The 21500-nt window shown below is 35.0% G+C and overlaps 1 protein-coding gene across 1 annotated transcript in view; it reads right to left on the minus strand.

The window, feature by feature from the left end:
- Positions 1 to 21500, minus strand: part of LOC103077476 (WD repeat-containing protein 78) — a 97441-nt gene that overhangs the window by 22916 nt on the left and 53025 nt on the right. The window contains 1 exon segment of the mRNA XM_082931175.1: positions 19189 to 19344. Within this exon segment, the coding sequence (XP_082787301.1) occupies positions 19189 to 19344 (156 nt within the window).

Raw genomic sequence — 21500 nt, forward strand, 5'->3', positions numbered from 1 at the left:
ATTAGCTGGTTTGTACATTCTAAAGATTTAAGAAATGACATTTTGCCACCACTATTTGTTTTCCTCCAGTATTTAACAACTTCGATAGACATTAATTGAACATCTTTTACAAACCAAGCACATACAAGATATACATAAATTATCTAATTTTGGAATTCTTAACCACTCAAAAATGTGTGTTTTCCAGAAAATAAGCAATGATAACTCATAAGGTAATTTGTATCTCTATATATTTTTATTCAAATTAAAATAAAATTATTATCAGTCTTCAGAAAAAGGTTTGATTTGATTATTGCTTTATAGGAACAATAAATTAATTTTTATTGATTTTATTTTTATTGATGCTATAACAAATTACCAAAAACTTCGTGGACTAAAACCATACAAATGTATTATCTTAGAGTTCTGTAGGTTACAGGTCTGACTCAGGTCTCACTGGGCTAAAACAAAAAAGTTAATAGGGTTATGTTCCTTTCTGAAGGCTCTAGAGGAGAATTCATTTCCTTGCCTTTTCCAACTTCTAGAGGCCATCAGCAACCCTTCCTTTATCTTCAAAAGACAACAATATTGCATCTCTCTGATAGTCTTCTGTCATTACGTTTCTCTCTGACCAGAACTGGAAAAAGTGCTCCAATTTTAAGTACCCGTGTGATTAGTTTGCATCCACTCCAGTAACCCAGGATAACCTCCTTCTTTGAAGATCCTTAATGTAATCACATCTGGAAAGTCTCTTTTTTCATGTAAGGTAACTTATTCACAGGTTCCAGAGACTGGGATGTGTATATATTTGGGGAATGATTATTCTGCCTATCACATTACTTAGTAAAAAAACAGAATGAAGGGGAATCCTGCATCCATGAAGATGGAGTAGACACTTTTTCTTATTCCTCTTCTAAATGCAACTAAAAACCCTGGACATATATAAAACAAACATAGGAAGCCTTTGAAAACCTTTGATAGAAGGAGGCAATGCAACAAGAGAGCTCAGGACACAAGGAATGACACAGTGGTGAGTTCCCTGGATTCCTTATTGCTGCATATACTCCAGACAAACCTCCTCTCTCTAGCCAAAAGACCAGGAAAAGAAAAACCTTGCAAGAAAAAAAAAAAAAACAACTTTTAGAATATAACCATTCCACTCCAGACTAAAACACAGAGAAAGAATTGTAGCCCCACCCATCCCACAAATTCCACTAGCCAAGTGGGGAGCCTAGACTTCCATCCTTGCCAGGCTGTAACAAGGCATCCTAATCTCCTAGCCTTCCAGTGGGTGTGGTGTCAGAAAAGGATCAGTAAGGAGCCAGGACTTTCAATCCTAACAAAAATAATAACTGTGCTGCCCTTTCTTCAATGTCAGCAGAGACCAGTTGGGGAACATGGAATTCTACACCTATCTGGCAGTAACAAGATGTCCCTTCTTCTCCTCAATAGAATAGTCAGAGTTGGACTGGTAGAGTCAGAACTTACAGAACTGCCCCAAAGTAATAAAGCCAAGTCCCAATCCATGGTGTCAGGGAGTGGTAATGAGGTGCTCCTATCGCTCCCAGTCATATAGGTATCAATGGAAATCAGAGCTCCCCACCTGCCCCTGCAAAACAGTAATGAGGAGATGATCCCCTCCCTCACTGTAATTGAAGGTCAAGTGGAGAACATGGATTTCTACAAAACCCCACTTCTACTCCCACCTGGCAGTAATGGAGCAGTAAATTCCCCTGTCAAAATAGTGTCAAACAAAGCCTGCTAAAAAGGAAGGTTTAGAGAAGATCCAGTTCTCATGACATAATGCCCAAAATTTCTAAATTTCAACTGAAAGTCACTCATCATACAAAGACCCAAGAAAATCTCAACCTAAATGAAACAAAGAAAAAAACAAATAAAATCAATAGATGCCAACACTGAGATGACAGAGATATGTGAACTATCTGACAGTTTAAGACAATCATCAAAAAAATGTTTCAAGCATTTATGAACACATTTGAAACAAATGGAATAATAGAAAGTATTATCAAAGAAATTAAAAATCTTAGTAAATCAATTCAAGAACCAAATGGAAATTTTAGAACTGAAAAATGAAATAATCAAAATTTTAAAATTCAATGGATGGGCTCAACAGCAAAATGAAGGGGACAGAGGAAAGAATTAGTGAATTTGAAGAGAGAACAATAGAAATTACCTAATCTGAAAAACAAAAAGAAAATAATCTGAAAAAAAACAAAAAAGAACACAGGCTCAAAGGCCTGTGGGACTATAACAAGATTTCTAACATTCATGTCATTGGGGAGAGCAGAAAGAGGATGAGACTGAAAAATGTACTTGAAGACATAATAGCTGAAATTTTCCAAAATTTAGCAAAGAATAATATACAGAATCAAGAAACTCAGTGAATTCCAAAGAAGATAAACCTAAAGAAATCCACACCAAGACATCATACTCAAATTTCTCAAAACTGAAAACAAAGTAAACAAAAATACAGAAAGCATTAAGGAAGAAATGATGTCTTATATACAGAGAGAAATAATTTGAATAACAGCAGATTTGTCATCGAAACCATGGAGGCCAGAAGGAGGTGGCACACATATTCTAAGTGATGAGAGAAAATAACTTTCAACCAAGAATTCTATATCCACTAAAAATATTTTATAGGAATAAAGGTGAAATTAAGATATTCTCAGATGAAGAAATACTAAGAGAATTTGTTGCCAGCAGATCTTCCTTAAGAATGGCTAAAGGAGAATGGCTAAACAAGAAGGAAATTATTTTTAAAAAGAATTTTGGAATATCAGAGAGAAAAACAGAATGTGGAGAGTAAAAATATAGGTAAATACAATTTCCTTCTCTGCAGTTTTCTTAATTATGTTTGATGGTTGATATAAAAATTATAACTAGCTGATACAGTTCTAATGTTCAAATACTCCATTTAAATATTTAAAGGAAATATTTAGGGCAAACATATAAACAGGGGAGAGTGAAAAGATATAAAGGGGGGGGGAAGATTTCTACTCTTGAATTGGTAAAATGTCAACACAAGTGGACTGCAATATGTAGAGCATCCACTAAAAAAAGCTCCACAAAGAGATAAACTCAGAAATACCATATATATATTAGAATGGAATTGTGAAAAAAAAATGAGTTACCAACAGGAAGACTGAAAGTGGGGGAATGGAAAACGGTATTCCATTCAAATGGAAATAAAAAGAAAGCTGGACTAACTATACTTATATCAGACAAAATAGACTTTAAAACAAAGACTATTACAAGATACAGAGAAGGGCATAATATAATGATAAAGGGATCATCCCAACAAAAAGGAAAACACTTGTAAATATATATATACACTCAACATAAGAACATTTAACTACATAAAGCAAATACAAATAGACGTAAAGGGAAAGATTTTATAATAATTTAACAAGAATTATTATAATCGTAGAATAATATAACAATAATACATAATTGTATAATAATAGAAAGGGACGTTAACACCCCACTTACATCAATGGACAGATGATCCAGCCAGAAAATCAAAAGGAAACATTTGGCTTATACAATATATCAGACCAGATTGTTTAATAGGTATATAAAACATCCATCAAAAAACAGCAGGATACACATTCTTTTCAAGTGCACATTGGATATTGTCCGGGGTAGATCACACGGTAGTCCACATACAGGTTTCAGTAAATTTAAGAAGACTGAAATCATATTAAGCATTTTTTCTGGCCACAAAGGTATGAGACAAGAAGTCAACTACAAGAAAAACCTGGAAACACAAACATGTGGAGTCTGAACAACATGCTACAAAACAACAAATGAGTTACTGAAGAAATCAGAGAGAAAATCAAAAAATACCTTGAGATAAATGAAAGTGGAAATACAACATTGCAAAATCTATGGGATGCAACAAAAGCAGTTCTCTGAGGAAAGTTTATAGTGATACAAGTCTATCTCAGGAAACAAGAAAAATCTCAAACAATTTAAAATTACACCTAAAGGAACTAGAGAAAGAAGAACCAACACCCCCACACAGTTACTAAAAGGAAGGAAATAATAAAGATCACAGCAGAAATAAATGAAATAGGCACTAAAAAACAATAGAAAAAAATCAATGAAACTAAGAGCTGGTTCTTTGAAAAATTAAACAAAATTGATAAACCTTTAGCCAGACTTTTCAAGAAGGAAAGAGGGCTCAAATAAATAAAATCAGAAATGAAAGAGGAAAAGTTACAACCAACACTACAGAAATATAAAGTATTATAAGAGATTATTATGAACAGTTACATGCAAACAAATTGGACAGCCAATTTGTTGTTTAGAAGAAATGGATAAAGTCCTATAAATACACAACCTACAAAGACTTATCATAATAAAATAGAAAATCTGAACTAACAGATGACTAGTAAGGAGATTCACTAATTAAAAACCTCCCAACAAACAAAAGTCCAAGACCAGACAGCTTCACTGGTGAATTCTACCAAATATTTAAAGAAGGATTATTACTTATTCTTCTCAAATTATTCCAAAAGACTGAAGAGGGAACACGTCCAAATACATTCTATAAGGCCAACATAGATACCAAAATCAAAGACAGTAAAAACAAAAAGAAAACAACAGGTCAACATCCCAGATAAACATAGATGCAAAAATCCTCAACAAAATATCAACAAACAAAATTCAACAATACATTAAAAGGATCATAATCAAGTGGGGTTTATCCCAGGCATGCAAATATAGCTCAATATCTGCAACTCAATCAACATGATACACCACATTAACAAAACAAAGGATAAAAATCATATAATCATTACAATAAAGGCAGAAAAAAGTTTTGATAAAAGTTAACACCAGTTTATGATAAAAACTGTCAACAAAGTGGTAATAGAGGGAACATACTTCAACATAATAAAAGCCATATATGACAAACGCACAGCTAATATCATACTCAACAGTGAAAAGCTGAAAGCATTGCCTTTAAGATCAGGAAAAAGACAAAGATGCCCACTCTTACCACTATTATTTAACATACTGTTAGAGAGACCTTCAAGATAGCAGAGGAGTAAGACGTGGAGATTCCCTTCCTCCCCACAAATACATCAGAAATACATTTACATGTGGGACAACTCCTAAAGAACACCTACTGAACGCTGGCAGAAGACCTCAGACCTCCCAAAAGGCAAGAAACTCCCCACGTACCCAGGTAGGGCAAAAGAAAAAAGAATAAACAGAGACAAAAGGATAGGGATGGGACCTGCACATCTGGGAGGGAGCTGTGAAGGAGGAAAAGTTTCCACACACTACGAAGCCCTAAGCGGGCGGAGACTGTGGGTGGCGGAGCGGGGAGCTTCGGAGCCGCGGAGGACAGCGCAGCCACAGGGGTGCGGAGGGCAAAGCGGGGAGATGCCCGCACAGAGGATCGGTGCCGACCAGCACACTCACCAGCCCGAGAGGCTTGTCTGCTCACCCGCCGGGGCGGGCGGGGCTGTGAGCTGAGGCTCGGGCTTCGGAGGTCAGATCCCAGGGAAAGGAATGGGGTTCGCGGCATGAACACAGCCTGAAGGGGGCTAGTGCACCACGGCTAGCCGGGAGGGAGTCTGGGGAAAAGTCTGGAACTGCCTAAGAGGCAAGAGACCATTGTTTCAGGGTGCATGAGGAGAGGTGATTCAGAGCACCGCCTAAACGAGCTCCAGGCGCGAGCTGTGGCTATCAGCACGGACACCAGAGATGGGCATAAAATGCTAAGGCTGCTTCTGCAGCCACCAAGAAGCCTGTGTGCAAGCACAGGTCACTATCCACACCTCCCCTGCCGGGAGCCTGTGCACCCCGCCACTGCCAGGGGCCCATGATCCAGGGACAACTTTCCTGGGAGAACACACAGTGCACCTCAGGCTGTTGCAACGTCATGCCAGCCTCTGCCACCACAGGCTCACCCTACATTCCATACCCGTCTCTCCCTTCAGCCTGAGTGAGCCAGAGCCCCCTAATCAGCTGCTACTTTAACCCCATCCTGTCTGAGAGAAGAAAAGACGCCCTCAGGAGAACTACACGCAGAGGCAGGGACAATTCCAAAGCTGAGCCGCAGGAGCTGTGCGAACAAAGAAGAGAAAGGGAAATCTCTCCCAGCAGCCTCAGAAGCAGTGGATTAAATCTCCACAATCAACTTGATGTACCCTGCATCTGTGGAATACATGAATAGACAATGAATCATCCCAAAATTGAGGCGGTGGACTTTGGGAGTAACTGTAGACTTGGGGTTTGCTTTCTGCATCAATTTGTTTCTGATTTTATGTTTATCTTAGTTTAGTATTTAGAGTTTAGTATCATTGGTAGATTTGTTTATTGATTTGGTTGCTCTCTTCCTTTTTGTTTTTTTATACATAGAAATATAGATTTTTTTTTCCTTTTTCTCTTTTTGTGAGTGTGTATGTGTATGCTTCTTTGTGTGATTTTGTCTGTATAGCTTTCCCTTTACCATTTGCCCTAGGGTTCTGTCTTTTTTTTTGTTCGTTTCTTTGTTTGTTTAGTATAGTTTTTAGTGCTTGTTATCATTGGTGGATTTGTTTTTTTCTTTGGTTGCTCTCCTATTTCTTGCCTTTTTTCTTCTTTTTTGTATTACTTTCTAAATTTTTTTATTTTTAATAATTAAAAAAATTTTTATAACTTTGTTTTATTTTTTCTTTCTTTCTTTTTTTCTCCCTTTTCTTCTGAGCCATGTGGCTGACAGGGTCTTGGTGCTCTGTCCAGGTGTCAGGCCTGTACCTCTGAGGTGGGAGAGCCGAGTTCAGGACACTGGTCCACAGGAGACCTCCCGGCTCCACATAATACCAAATAGTGAAAGCTCTCCCAGAGATCTCCAACTCAGCTCTAAGATCCAGATCCACTCAACAACAAGCAAGCTACAGTGCTGAACACCCTACGCCAAGCAACTAGCAAGACAAGAACACAGCCCCACCCATTAGCAGAGAGGCAGCCTAAAATCAAAATAAGGTCATAGACACCCCAAAACACACCAGTGGTCGTGATCCTGCCCACCAGAAAGACAAGATCCAGCCTCATCCACCATAACACAGGCACCAGTCCCCTCCACCAGGAAGCCTACACAACCCACTGAACCAACCATACCCACTGGGGGCAGACACCAAAAACAATGGGAAATACGAACTTGCAGCCTGCAAAAAGGAGACCCCAAACACAGTAAGTTAAGCAAAATGAGAAGACAGAGAAACAACAGCAGATGAAGGAGCAAGATAAAAACCCATCAGACCAAACAAATGAAGAAGAAATTGGCAGTCTACCTCAAAACAAATTCAGAATAATGATATTAAAGATGATCCCAAATCTGGGAAATAGAATGGAGAAAATACAAGAAATGTTTAACAAGGGCCTAGAAGAACTACAGAGCAAACAATGATGAGCAACACAATAAATGAAATGAAAAATTCTCTAGAAGGAATCAATAGCAGAATAACTGAGGCAGAAGAACAGATAAGTGACCTGGAAGATAAAATAGTGGAAATCACTACTGCAGAGCAGAATAAAGAAAAAAGAATGAAAAGAATTGAGAACAGTCTCAGAGACCTCTGGGAAAACACTAAATGCACCAACATTCAAATTATAGGGGTCCCAGAAGAAAAAGAGAAAAAGAAAGGATCTGAGAAAATATTTGAAGAGATTATAGTTGAAATCTCTAATATGGGAAAGGAAATAGTCAATCAACTCCAGGGGACACAGAGAGTCCCATACAGGATAAATCCAAGGAGAAACACGCCAAGACACAAATTCATCAAGCTTTCAAAAATTAAATACAAAGAAAAAATATTAAAGGCAGCAAGGGAAAAACAACAAATAACATACAAGGGAATCCCCATAAAGTTAACAGCTGAAATTTCAGCAGAAACTCTGCAAGCCAGAGGGAATGGCAGGACATATTTAAAGTGATGCAACAGAAAAAACCTACACCCAAGATTATTCTACTCAGCAAGGATTTCATTAACATTTGATGCAGAAATTAAAACCTTTACAGACAAGCAAATGCTAAGAGAATTCAGCACCACCAAACCACCTTTAAAACAGATGCTAAAGGAACTTCTCTAGGCAGGAAACACAAGACAAGGAAAAAACTTACAATAACGAACCCAAAACAATTAAGAAAATGGTAATAGGAACATACAGGTTGATAACTACATTAAATGTAAACAGATTAAATGCTCCAACCAAAAAATATAGGCTGGCTGAATGGATACAAAAACAAGACCCATAGGTATGTTGTCTACAAGAGACCCACTTCAGACCTAGGGACACATAGAGACTGAAAGTAAGGGGATAGAAAAAGATATTCCATGCAAATGGAAATCAAAAGAAAGCTGGAGTAGCAATTCTCATATCAGACAAAATAGACTTCAAAATAAAGACTATTACAGGAGACAAAGAAGGACATTACATAATTATCAAGGGATCCAAGAAGAAGATAAAACAATTATACATATTTATGCACCAAACATAGGAGCACCTCAACACATAATGCAAATGCTAACAGCCATAAAAGGGGAATCGACAGTGACACAATCATAGTAGGGGACTTTAACACCCTACTTTCACCAATGGACAGATCATCCAAAATGAAAATAAATAAGGAAACATAAGCTTTAAATGATACATTAAACAAGATGGACTTAACTGATATCTATACGACAATCCATCCAAAGAAAACAGAATACACTTTCTTCTCAAGGGCTCATGGAACATTACCAAGGATAGATCATATCTTGGGACACCAATCAAGCCTTGGTAAATCTAAGAAAATTTAAATTGTATCAAGCATCTTTTCCGACCCCAGCACTATGAGACTAGATATCAATTACAGGAGAAAATCTGTAAAAAAAACAAAAACATGGAGGCTAAACAATACACTACTAAATAACCAAGAGATCACTTAAAAAATTAAAGAGGAACTCAAAAAATACCTTGAAGCAAATGATAATGAAAACACGATGACCCAAAACCTATGGGATGCAGCAAAAGCAGTTCTATGAGGGAAGTTTATAGCAGTACAACCTTATCTCAAGAAATAAGAAACATCTCAAATAAACAACCCAAACTTACACCTAAAGCAATTAGAGAAAGAAGAACAAAAAAACCCAAAGTTAGCAGAAGAAAAGGAATCATAAAGATCAGATCAGAAATAAATGAAAAAGAAATGAAGGAAACAATAGCACAGATCAATGAAACTAAAAGCTGGTTCCCTGAGAAGATAAACAAGATTGATAAACCATTAGCCAGAGTCATCAAGAAAAAAAGGGAGAAAACCCAAATAAATAGAATTAGCAATTAAAAAGGAGAAGTAACAACTGACACTGCAGAAATACAAAGGATCATGAGAGATTGCTACAAGCAGCTATATGCCAATAAAATGGACATCCTGGAAGAAATGGACAAATTATTAGAAAAGCACAAGTTTCTGAGACTGAACCAGGAAGAAATAGAAAATATAAACAGATCAATCACAAGCACTGAAATTAAGACTTTGATTAAAAACCTTCCAACAGACAGAAGCCCAGGACCAGATGGCTTCACAGGCAAATTCTATCAAACATTTAGAGAAGAGCTAACACCTATCCTTCTCAAACTCTTCCAAAATATAGCAGAGGGAGGAACACACTGAAACTCATTCTATGAGGCCACCATCACCCTGATACCAAAACCAGAAAAGGATGTCACAAAGGAAGAAAACTACAGGCCAATATCGCTGATGCAAATATCCTCAACAAAATACTAGTAAACAGAATCCAAGAGCACATTAAAAGGATCATACACCACGATCAAGTGCGGTTTATCCCAGGAATGCAAGAATTCTTCAATATATGCAAATCAATCGATGTGATACATCATATTAACAAACTGAAGGAGAAAAACCATATGATCATCTCAATAGATGCAGAAAAAGCTTTTGACAAAATCCAACACCCATTTATGATAAAAACCCTCCAGAAAGTAGGCATAGAGGGAACTTACCTCAACATAATAAAGGCCATAAATGACAAACCCACAACCAACATCATTCTCAATGGCGAAAAACTGAAACCATTTCCACTAAGATCAGGAACAAGACAAGTTTGCCCACTCTTACCACTATTATTCAACACAGTTTGGGAAGTTTTAGACATAGCAACCAGAGAAGAAAAAGAAATAAAAGGAATCCAAATTGGAAAACAAAAAGTAAAGCAGTCACTGTTTGCAGATGACATGATATTCTACATAGAGAATCCTAAAGATGCTACCAGAAAACTACTAGAGCTAATCAATGAATTTGTAAAGTAGCAGGATACAAACTTAATGCACAGAAATCTCTTGCATTCCTATACACTATTGATGAAATATCTGAAAGAGAAATCAAGGAAATACTTCCATTTACCACTGCAACAAAAAGAATAAAATACCTAGGAATAAATCTACCTAAGGAGACAAAAGACCTGTATGCAGAAAACTATAAGACACTAAAGAAAGAAATTAAAGATGATACAAACAGATGGAGAGATATACCATGTTCCTGGATTGGAAGAATCAACATAGTGAAAATGACTATCCTACCCAAAGCAATCTACAGATTCAATGCAATCCCTATTAAACTACCAATGGCATTTTTCACAGAACTGGAACAAAAAATTTCACAATTTGTATGGAAACACAAAAGACCCCGAATAGCCAAAGCAATCTAGAGAAAGAAAAACGGAGCTGGAGGAATCAGGCTCCCTGACTTCAGACTATACTACAAAGATGCAGTAATCAAGACAGTATGGTACTGGCACAAAAACAGAAATATACATCAATGGAACAGGAGAGAAAGCCCAGAAATAAACCCACACACATATGGTCACCTTATTTTTGATAAAAGAGGTAAGAATATACAATAGAGAAAAGACAGCCTCTTCAATAAGTAGTGCTAGGAAAACTGGAGAGCTACATGTAAAAGAATGAAATTAGACCACTCTCTAACACCATACACAAAAATAAGCTCAAAATGGATTAAAGACCTAAATGTGAGGCCAGACACTATCAAACTCTTAGAGGAAATCATAGGCAGAACACTCTGTGACATAAATCACAGCAAGATCCTTTTTGACCCACCTCCTAGAGAAATGGAAATAAAAGCAAAAATAAACAAATGGGACCTAATGAAACTTCAAAGCTTTTGCACAGCAAAGGAAACCATAAACAAAACAGAAATACAACCTCAGAATGGGAGAAAATATTTGCAAATGAAGCAACTGACAAAGGATTAATCTCCAAAATTTACAAGCAGATCATGCAGCTCAATATCAAAAAAACAAACAACCCAATCCAAAAATGGGCAGAAGACCTAAATAGACATTTCTCCAAAGAAGATATACAGATTGCCAACAAACACATGAAAGAATGCTCAACATCATTAATCATTAGAGAAATGCAAATCAAAACTACAATGAGATATCATCTCACACCAGTCAGAATGGCCATCATCAAAAAATCTAGAAACAATAAATGCTGGAGAGGGTGTGGAGAAAAGGGAACCTTCTTGCACTGTTGGTGGGAATGTAAATTGGTACAGCCACTATGGAGAACAGTATGGAGTTTCTTAGAAAACTAAAAATAGAGCTACCATATGACCCAGAAATCCCACTACTGGGCATATACCCATAGAAAACCATAATTCAAAAAGAGACATGTACCACAATGTTCATTGCAGCTCTATTTACAATAGCCAGGACATGGAAGCAACCTAAGTGTCCATCGACAGATGAATGGATAAAGAAGATGTGGCACATATATACAATGGAATATTACTCAGCCATAAAAAGAAACGAAATTGAGTTATTTGTAGTGAGGTGGATGGATCTAGAGTCTGTCATACAGAGTGAAGTAAGTCAGAAAGAGAAAAACAAACACCATATGCTAACACATATATATGGAATCTAAAAAGAAAAGGTTATGAAGAACCTAGGGGCAGGACAGGAATAAAGATGAAGACATAGAGAATGGATTTGCAGACACGGGCAGTGGGAAGGGTAAGCTGGGACAAAGTGAGAGAGTGGCATGGACATATATACACTACCAAATGTAAAATAGATAGCTAGTGGAAAGCAGCCGCATAGCACAGGGAGATCAGCTCCATGCTTTGTGACCACCTAGAGGCGTGGGATAGGGAGGATGGGATGGAGACGTAAGAGGGAGGAGATATGGGGATATATGTATGTGTATAGCTAATTCACTGTGTTATAAAGCAGAAAGTAACACATTATTGTAAAGCAATTATACTCCAATAAAGAACAACAAAAAAGAACCCATAGTATTGTAAGTCCTAGCCACAGCAATTTGACAAGAAAAAGAAATAAAAGGCATTTAAATGGGAAAGAAAAAAGTAAAACTGTCACTGTTTACAGATGACCTGATACTATATACAGAAAATCCTGAAGACTCCACCTAAAAAGTATTAGAACTAATAAGTGAATTCAGTAGAGTTTCAGTATAAAAATTAATGTAGGGACTTCCCTTGTGGTGCAGGGGTTAAGAATCCACCTGCCAAGGCAAGGGACATGTGTTCGAGCCCTCGTCCAGGAAGATTCCACATGCCACAGAGCAACTAAACCTGTGTGTCACAACTACTGAGCCTGCATGCCACAACTGCTGAAGTCTGCACGCCTAGAGCCCATGCTCCGCAACAAGAGAAGCCATCACAATGAAAAGCCCGCATATCGCCATGAGAAGCCCACATATTGCAATGAGAAGACCACGTACCACAACAAAGAGTAGCCCCTGCTCACTTCAACTAGAGAAAGCCCCTGCACAGCAGCGAAGATCCAACACAGCCAAATATAAATAAATAAATAAATATTTAAAAATTAATATACAGAAATCTGTTGCATTTCTATACACTAATAATCTATCAGAGGGAAATTAAGAAAACAATTCTATTTACAACTGTATCCAAAAGAATAAAATACCTAGGAATAACTTTAACTAAGACATTGATTAAAGAAATTGAAGTCAGTGCAAATTAATGGATAGATATACCTTGCACACGGATTGGAAGAATTAATACTGTTAAAATATCCATATAACCCAAGGCAATCTCCACATTCAGTGCAATCCCTATCAAAATTGCAATGATATGTTTCACAGAAATAGAACAAATAATTCTAAATTTTGTATGGAAACAAAAAAGACCCCAAAGAGCCAAAGCAATCTTGAGAAAGAAGAACAAAGCTGGAGGTATCATGCACACTGATTTCAAGCTATATTCTAAAGCTAAAGAAATCAAAATAGCATGGTACTGGCATAAAACAAGACACCATAGATCAATGGAACAGAATAGAGAGTCTAGACATATACCCACACTTATATGATCAATTAATCTATGACAAGGGAAGTAAGAATATACAATGGGGAAAAGTCAGTCTCTTCAATAAATGGTGTTAGAAAAACCAGAAAGCTACATGCAAAAGACTGAAACTGCTCCACTTTCTTAAACCGTGTACAAAATAAACTCAAAATGGATGAAAGACCTGAATGTAAAACCTGAAACCATAAAACTCCTAGAAGAAAACACAGACAGTAAACTCTTTGACATAAGTCTTAGTAATATATTTTTGGATCTGTCACCTCAGGCAAGGGCAGCAAAAGCAAAAATAAACAAATGGGACTACATCAATTTCAAACGCTTTTGCACAGAAAAGCACATTATCAACAAAATGAAAAGGAATCTACTGAACAAGAGAAGGCATTTACAAATCACGTATCTGATAAGGGGTTAATATCCAAAATATATAAAGAACACATACATCTCAATATCAAGAAATCAAATAATCAGATTAGAAAATGGGAAGAGGACCTAAGTAAGTATTTTTCCAAAGAAGACCTACAGATGGCCAACAGACACATGAAAAGATGCTCAGTGTCACTAATGATCAGGGAAATGCAAATCAAAACTATAATGAGATATCACTTGAAACCTATCAGAATGGCTAACATCAAAAAGAAAATAATGACTTCCCTGGTGGCACAGTGGTTAAGAATCCACCTGCCAATGCAGGGGACACAGGTTTGATCCCTTGTCCAGGAGGATCCCACGTTCCGCAGAGCAACTAAGCCTGTGAGTCACAACCACTGAGCCCACGTGCTGCAACTGCTGAAGTCCACACCTAGAGCCCGTGCTCCACAACAAGACAGGCCACAACAAAGAAAAGCCTGTGCACCACAACGAAGAGTAGCTCCTGCTTGCTGGAACTAGAGAAAGCCTTCATGTAGCAACTAAGACCCAACGCAGCCAAAAAAAAAAGAAGAAGAAAGAAAAGACAATAAATAACAAGTGTCAGCAAGGATGTAGAGAAAAAAGAACCCTCCTGCACTGTTGGTGGGAATGTAAATTGGTACAGCCACTATGCAAAACAGTATGAAGATTCCTCAAAAAACTAAAAATAGAATTACCATATGATCCAACAATTCCACTGCCTGGTACACATCTGAAGAAAATGAAAACATTAATTTGAAAAGATACATGCACTCCAATATTCATAGCCGCATTATTTACAATAGCAAAGATATGGAAACAACCTAAGTGTTCATTGATAGATAAATGGATAAAGAAGATATGGTATATATATAATGGAATAATACCAAACCATAGAATAGAATGAAATCTTGCCACTTGCAACAACATGGATGAATATAGAGGGTATTTTCCTAAGTGAAATAAGTCAGAGAAAGACAAATATTGTATGATTTCACTTACATGTAGAATCAAGAAACCAAAATAAATAAACAACAAAAACCAGAAACAGACATAGATACAGAGAACAAACAGGTGGTTGCAGAGGAAATGAGTGTGGGTGGTTGGGTGAAACAGGTAAAAGGGATTAAGAGGTACAAACTTCCAGTTATAAAATAAGTCACAAGGAAGTAATATACAGCATAAGGAATATAGCTTATAATACTGTAATAACTGTATGATGACAGATGGTTACTGAACATATCCTGGTGATTATTTCATAATGTATTTAAATGTTGAATCAGTATGTTGTAAAACAGAACCTAATATAATATTATATCCATTATATGTCAATAAATTTTTAAAAGAATAGCTAAAAATCCAAAAAAAGTAACAATATCAAATATTGCCAAGAATGAGAGCAACAGGAATACTCATTCATTGCTTGTGGCAATGCAAAATGGTACAACCACTTTTGAAGACAGTTTCATAGTTTCTTAAGAAGTTAAGCATACTCTCACTATATGATCCAGCAATCATACTCCTAGGTATTTACCCAAATGAGTTGAAAACTTATATCCACACAAAAAACCAACACATGAATGTTTATAGCTGCTTTATTTATAATCACCAAAAACTAGAAGCAACCAAAATATCTTTCAATAAAGTAATAGATAAACAAACAGTGGTACATCCATACAATGTAATATTATTCAGTGATAAAAATAAATGAGCTGTCATGATAAGACATAGAGAAATCTTAAATGCATATTGTTTAGTGAAAGCAGCCAGTCTGAAAAGGCTGTATATTATACAATTCCAACTATATGATATTTTGGAAAAGGCAAAAATACAGAGACAGTAAAAAGATCAGTGGTGCCCAGGGGTACAGGGAAGGAGGAATGACAGAATAGGTGGAGCACAGGAGAAATTTAGGTCAGTGAAATTATTCCATGTAAAACTGTAATAATGGAAATATGTCATTATGCATTTGTCAAAACTCATAGAACAGTACAGCACAAGGATTAAACTATAATGTAAACTATGAATAATAATATATTAATATGGGTTTATGAATTGTAACAAATGTACTACATTAATGCAAGATGTTCGAAATAGGGGAAATTTTGTGTGGATTTGGGACAGAGATGGAGTTATATGAATCTCTCAGTACTATCTGCTCAGCTTTTCTATAAACCTTTGCTTAAAATGCCTACTCATTTTTTAAAATCTAAAACCCTACTGCAAAAGAAAAAAAAAGCCCTTAAGAGAAAATAATTTTTCTCTGTGAACTGAGCTATGGCCTTATACACTTTCAAAAATGAAAACTATGGGCCTATTTTTCCCTTGAATATGATAACAGAGGTTAAAATATAACCCGTACATTCAAAATTTAAATGGAATAGAAATACTTCTTAAAGCAATATGGATCATATTTAACTTTCTTCTCTTTGTGTTTACATTACAAAATCTCAGAGTCAAAAAGGACCTTAGAGGTGACCTAGTCCTAGTTTTTATCTGAATTACTTTAATTCTCAATAAATCTGATCATTCGGCTCTGTTGCATACATTTTTCTATGTATTATTTTCTCCCTTTTCCTAGTTCTGGGGTCTCCTATTCCACTAACTGGCCATGATAATAAAATAAAATTTATTTTCACTTTGTATTGTAGTTATTCAATATAATTATATTATCCCTTTTTGCTTTTAAAAGCACACCCATACACACATGAAATAAAAGACCCGCAATTTGAGACATTTTCCTTGTAGGACCTTCCACTAACACTTTTTTGTGGATCAATGGCTTTAATGGGGGTGGGATAATATATTTTGAAGTCTCATGTAATTTTTAGTCTAAGATTGATTTTTTTCCTAGCAATTTTTGGAATCTTCTAAAAGCAAACCTACTGTATGGACATTAATACTTAAACAACAAAAAATAATGTTTCTTTAGTGGTTACTAATGATTCATTCTTCCCCTTCACTTTCCTCTGGGAAAATGAACTGGTGTTCATTATAAATAACTTTCAGTTAAATATGGATATAGTGTACATACCGTAAATATCATTTAAAAAAAACAAAAGGATATAGGTAACACATGTAAAGTTTAGACATTTTTAACATTAAACTTGAGAAACAATGATAGAGCAAGTTATAAGGTGATTAAGTTCCATGAATCTGTATCTCTGAAGGGTATGTAGTCATTATAAATAAGGTCATTGTTTTCTGAAAATTACCAATTCTTTTTAAACTTGGCTTTTCAAAATATTTACTGATTTACTATTTTTAAATATTACATTTGCCTGTGGGTCCAAATTAGTGAGAGTAGAAATATTTGAGTTCAATTTATGAAAATTTACCAAAACTTTGCCAGGGTATAGTTAGTCTGAAGTAAAGACCATCCCTTAAATGTAGTAATATCATTCTAGGAGAAAAAGACTCAGAAGTTCAGAATATGGAGAGAAAAATTATACAATCACAATATAATCAGAAGTGGAACTTAACATTCTTATAACTGAACTTTGTAAAAATTCTTTCATAGCAGTATATCTGGAGAATTACAATTTTGTGTTGGTTTTAATTATAACATTTAATCTTAAAACTTAACATACTAAAAGCTAAATTTGTAATGCAGGATTTCCAAGCCTTGGTACTATTGACATTTTGGCCAGATAATTTTTTTTGTTGTGGGGCTGTTTGGTGAATTGACGAAATTTTAGCAGTATCCTTGGCATCTACCCAAAATGTCACCATAGTCATAACAACCAAAAATGTCTCCAGATATTGCCAAGTGTCCCCTAGGAAAGGTAAAATTGTCCCCAATTAAAAGCCATTGTTGTTAACGTATCTCCATTTTATGTTGTCACAGAGCTTGCATATTTTATTTTTCTTACAAGTTATCTAACGTATAGAAAGAGAGAGAGAAAACTGTGGAAACTACATGTATGAAAAAGAGCTTAAGAGCAAGTAAAGAAGCGACAGAGAAAGATACAATCTTTGAAACTCTTGACAGGTATCCAAGAAAAAATAAAATTTTCAGTTCAAAGTTCAAGACTATGTGAAAGAGTAACAATGCTATTTCTAAGTAAAAGTTGTATTTTTCATGTTCCACCAGAAAGAAAATATTGTAACTACTACAAAAGAATTTGTTAAAAATGTCACATGAAAACATTCCAAAAAATCTTAAATAACAAGACACTAATAAAAGAAATTTTAAAAGATACAAACAAATGGAAAGGTAGTCCGTGCTCATGGATTGGAAGAATTAACATTGTTAAAATGTTCATGTGACCCAAAGCAGTCTACAGATTCAATACAATCCCTATCAAACTTCCAATGGCAGGTTTCACAGAACTAGAACAAATAATTCAGAAATTTGTGTGGAACCACAAAAGACAGTGAATAGTCTAAGCAATCTTGAGAAAGAAGAACTAAGCTGGAGGTACACACTCCCTAATTTCAAACTATACTACAAAGCACTAGTAATCAGAACAGCACATTATTGACATAAAAACAGACTCATAGATCAATGAAACAGAATAGAGAGCACAGAAATAAATGCACACATATATTGTCAATTATTTATGACAAAGGAGCCAAGAATATACAATGGGGAAAGGATAGTCCCTTCAATAAATGGTGTGGGGAGAACTAGACAGCCACAAGCAAAAGAATGATACTAGATTACTATTTTACACCAAACGTAAAAATTAACTCAAAATGGATTAAAGACTTGAAACATAAGACCTGAAACCATAAATCTCCTAGAAGAAAACATAGACAATAAGCTTCTTGACATTGGTCTTGGCATTGATTATTTAGATCTGACTCCAAAGCAAAAGCAACCAAAGCAAAAATAAACAAGTAGCACTACATCAAACTAAAAAGCTTCTGCATAGCAAAGGAAACGATCAATGAAATGAAAAGACAACCTACTGAATAGGAGAAAATATTTGCAAACTATATATCTGATAAGGGGTTAATCCAAAATATATAAAGAACTCAAAGAACTCAATAGCAAAAAAAAAAAAAAATCTGATTAAAAATGGACAGATAAGCAAAACTGACATTTTTCCCAAATGGTACATGAGATGTTCAACATCACTAATTATCAGGGAAATGCAGGGTATTATGTTAAGTGAAATAAGTCAGAGAGAGAAAGACAAATACCATATGATTTCACTCATATGTGGAATATAAAAAACAAAACAAAAACAACTCATAAATGCAGAGAACAGATTCATGGTTGTTAGAGGGGAAGGAGGTTGCGGGGTAGGTGAAATGGGTAAAGGGGGTGGGTTGATTATAGGGTGACAGATAGTAACTAGACATGGTGGTGATCACTTTGTAGTGTATACAAAGATTGAATTATATGTTGTACACTTGAAACTAATATAATGTTATATACCAATTTTACCCCAATTTTTAAAAAACTGAAATAAATGAAATCTTACTTTTTTCTAAATTACTCCCTGGCAGTCTTTGGTCCCAGTCTTTAGAAGGTATGCTTGCTTTACTACTTGAATCAACTGTAGATCTTTTTACTGGTAAAGATGAAAGCTCCATAGCATTATAAGAATCATACAAATCCCAAGCAGTGGACATTATGCCTAAATAAAGAAACAGAAAGGTACAAATTATTTTGAACCAAATTCTAATATTTTCGCTTATATATAACGAGTTATAGCAAAATCTAAGATAAGAAAATCTATTGTTCAGGGAAAAAATACTATTGTTTTCCACCAATGGCAGGAAGTAGATAACGATGAAAAAGAAATAAATCAAGAGGACACCTTAAGAGATCCTTAGCCATTACACTTTTAGCATCTACAAATACCTTAATGTTTTAGTAATAGCTGCAAATAATCCTCACCATCTATTCTGATCCCCACGCCTTGCTCTCTTTATCCCAAACTGGTGCCACATAATCTCATTAGTCTGTCAGTATAGGGCTGCCTTGATATGGTCCTGGACAACCATGTTATAATAAGGTTTTAAGGTGCTTTACTTAAGGTTAACATATAACATGCTATATTCTATAGTACTTTTTATTTGTAATCATATAATTCCATTGTTATCAAGTTAAATTTCCTATATACTTATGTGTAAAGATTGTACTTGGGAAAGTGACAGACTCTGTTCTCAGGAAATTTATAGACTAGTATGGTTATTACCTTCTCTTTTTAAATTTTTGTTTAAGTTATCTATATTTAATCAAATTAGCAAATATAACAATGGCCTCCAAACAAAAATTGGTAATGTTATTTATCTTTAATATATAAAAATAAAAAGTGCCCAACCCCTTTTATTGCTGATAAAACAATGAAATTCTGATATATAAATTATTTTATCAGTGACCATGTAATGCTATATTCCTACATGCTAACCTTACTAAACTTTCAGTTAAAGTACAATGATCTAATAAAAAGTTATTTTCCCTGAAAATCAAAACAGGATCTAGATCTAATAAATGCAAGTACTTCACTGTTAGAGCTTTTATTTTCATGATGTGGAATGAAGGAGCTCTGGTATTTAACAATGTTTTCAATTAGTAAGAATGTTAATTCACATCTCATAATAACATTTCTATCTTAATGAACTTATCTTGATAGTATGTAACAAAGTCATGCACAGAGTAAATAAATACCTAGTATATTTTGCTGAATTGAAAAGGGTACAATTTCCATGGTCACAAAGTAAAAGACCTTAGAAAGAAATTATTTCTTTGAACTTTGAATTACCTAACCTTTTTTTTCCGTTAACTAAAAGTTTAGTAAGTTGAGCATACAGAAATATATTGTTACATGGTCACTAATAAGTTAATTGTTACATAAATAAATATACAAGTTATAAATGAGCAATGTAAGATGTTATGGTGATTTAAAATTGTTTCTTCTTTAAAGATAACAACATTCATTGGTAATTTTAGTTTAGGTAACATCATTACATTTGTTCCCTGGAATAAATTTAATTAACCTAAGAAACAGAAAACCTAAGAAACAGATATTAGGTACACGCCATAATATCATGTACAAGGTAGAGTAATAAATAATGAGTGTGACTTCCCAGTTTTATACTGTCATACACTATTAAAGAAAATCTTATTTTAATTACTATCAGAAAAAAAAGTATTCCCTACTATATGTATGTTTTGAGCATTTCTGAGTGTACGATTGTGTAAATAAGCTGTTACAAGTTTTAAAACATTGTTTCTATCTAATAGTTTAATTCAGACTATAAAAGAGTAACAATTGGCCACATAACATTTATAGAAAAATAATTTTATTTTAGCTGAGTAAAAAGACATGCTTACTGTAAAAGAAAAGGTAAGACTTACATTTCCATCACCTAGAAATAATAACTGCTAACATTTTCATGCATGTCCTTCCAGACTGACATAAATATATATGTGTTTGTATATGAATAAATATAAATGCATATTTTTTAATAAAAATGAGCTCATATCACACATACTTTTTTAAAAGAATTTTTATTGTAGTATAATATACATAGAAAACAAACTGTCTTTATGAAATCTACCGAGTTTAAGGATTTAACTGTATTTTCAAAAGTTAGCCAGGAACACTAATACATTTATTGAATTATCCATTTATTTGAAATGACACTTCTGTAATAGATTATTGTATGTATACTGTTAGGTGGGAAAACTTTTCCTCAGTTTTTGTGAATCTTTACAGAGGCAACTTCAGCTAAATTGACATTTCTGGCTTCTCTATGTCCCTTATTCACTAATTGCCAGGGAAAG

The sequence above is a fragment of the Lipotes vexillifer genome, unplaced genomic scaffold (genome assembly GCF_000442215.2).
Source record: "Lipotes vexillifer unplaced genomic scaffold, Lipotes_vexillifer_v1.1 scaffold134, whole genome shotgun sequence".
Classification (NCBI taxonomy): domain Eukaryota; kingdom Metazoa; phylum Chordata; class Mammalia; order Artiodactyla; family Lipotidae; genus Lipotes; species Lipotes vexillifer.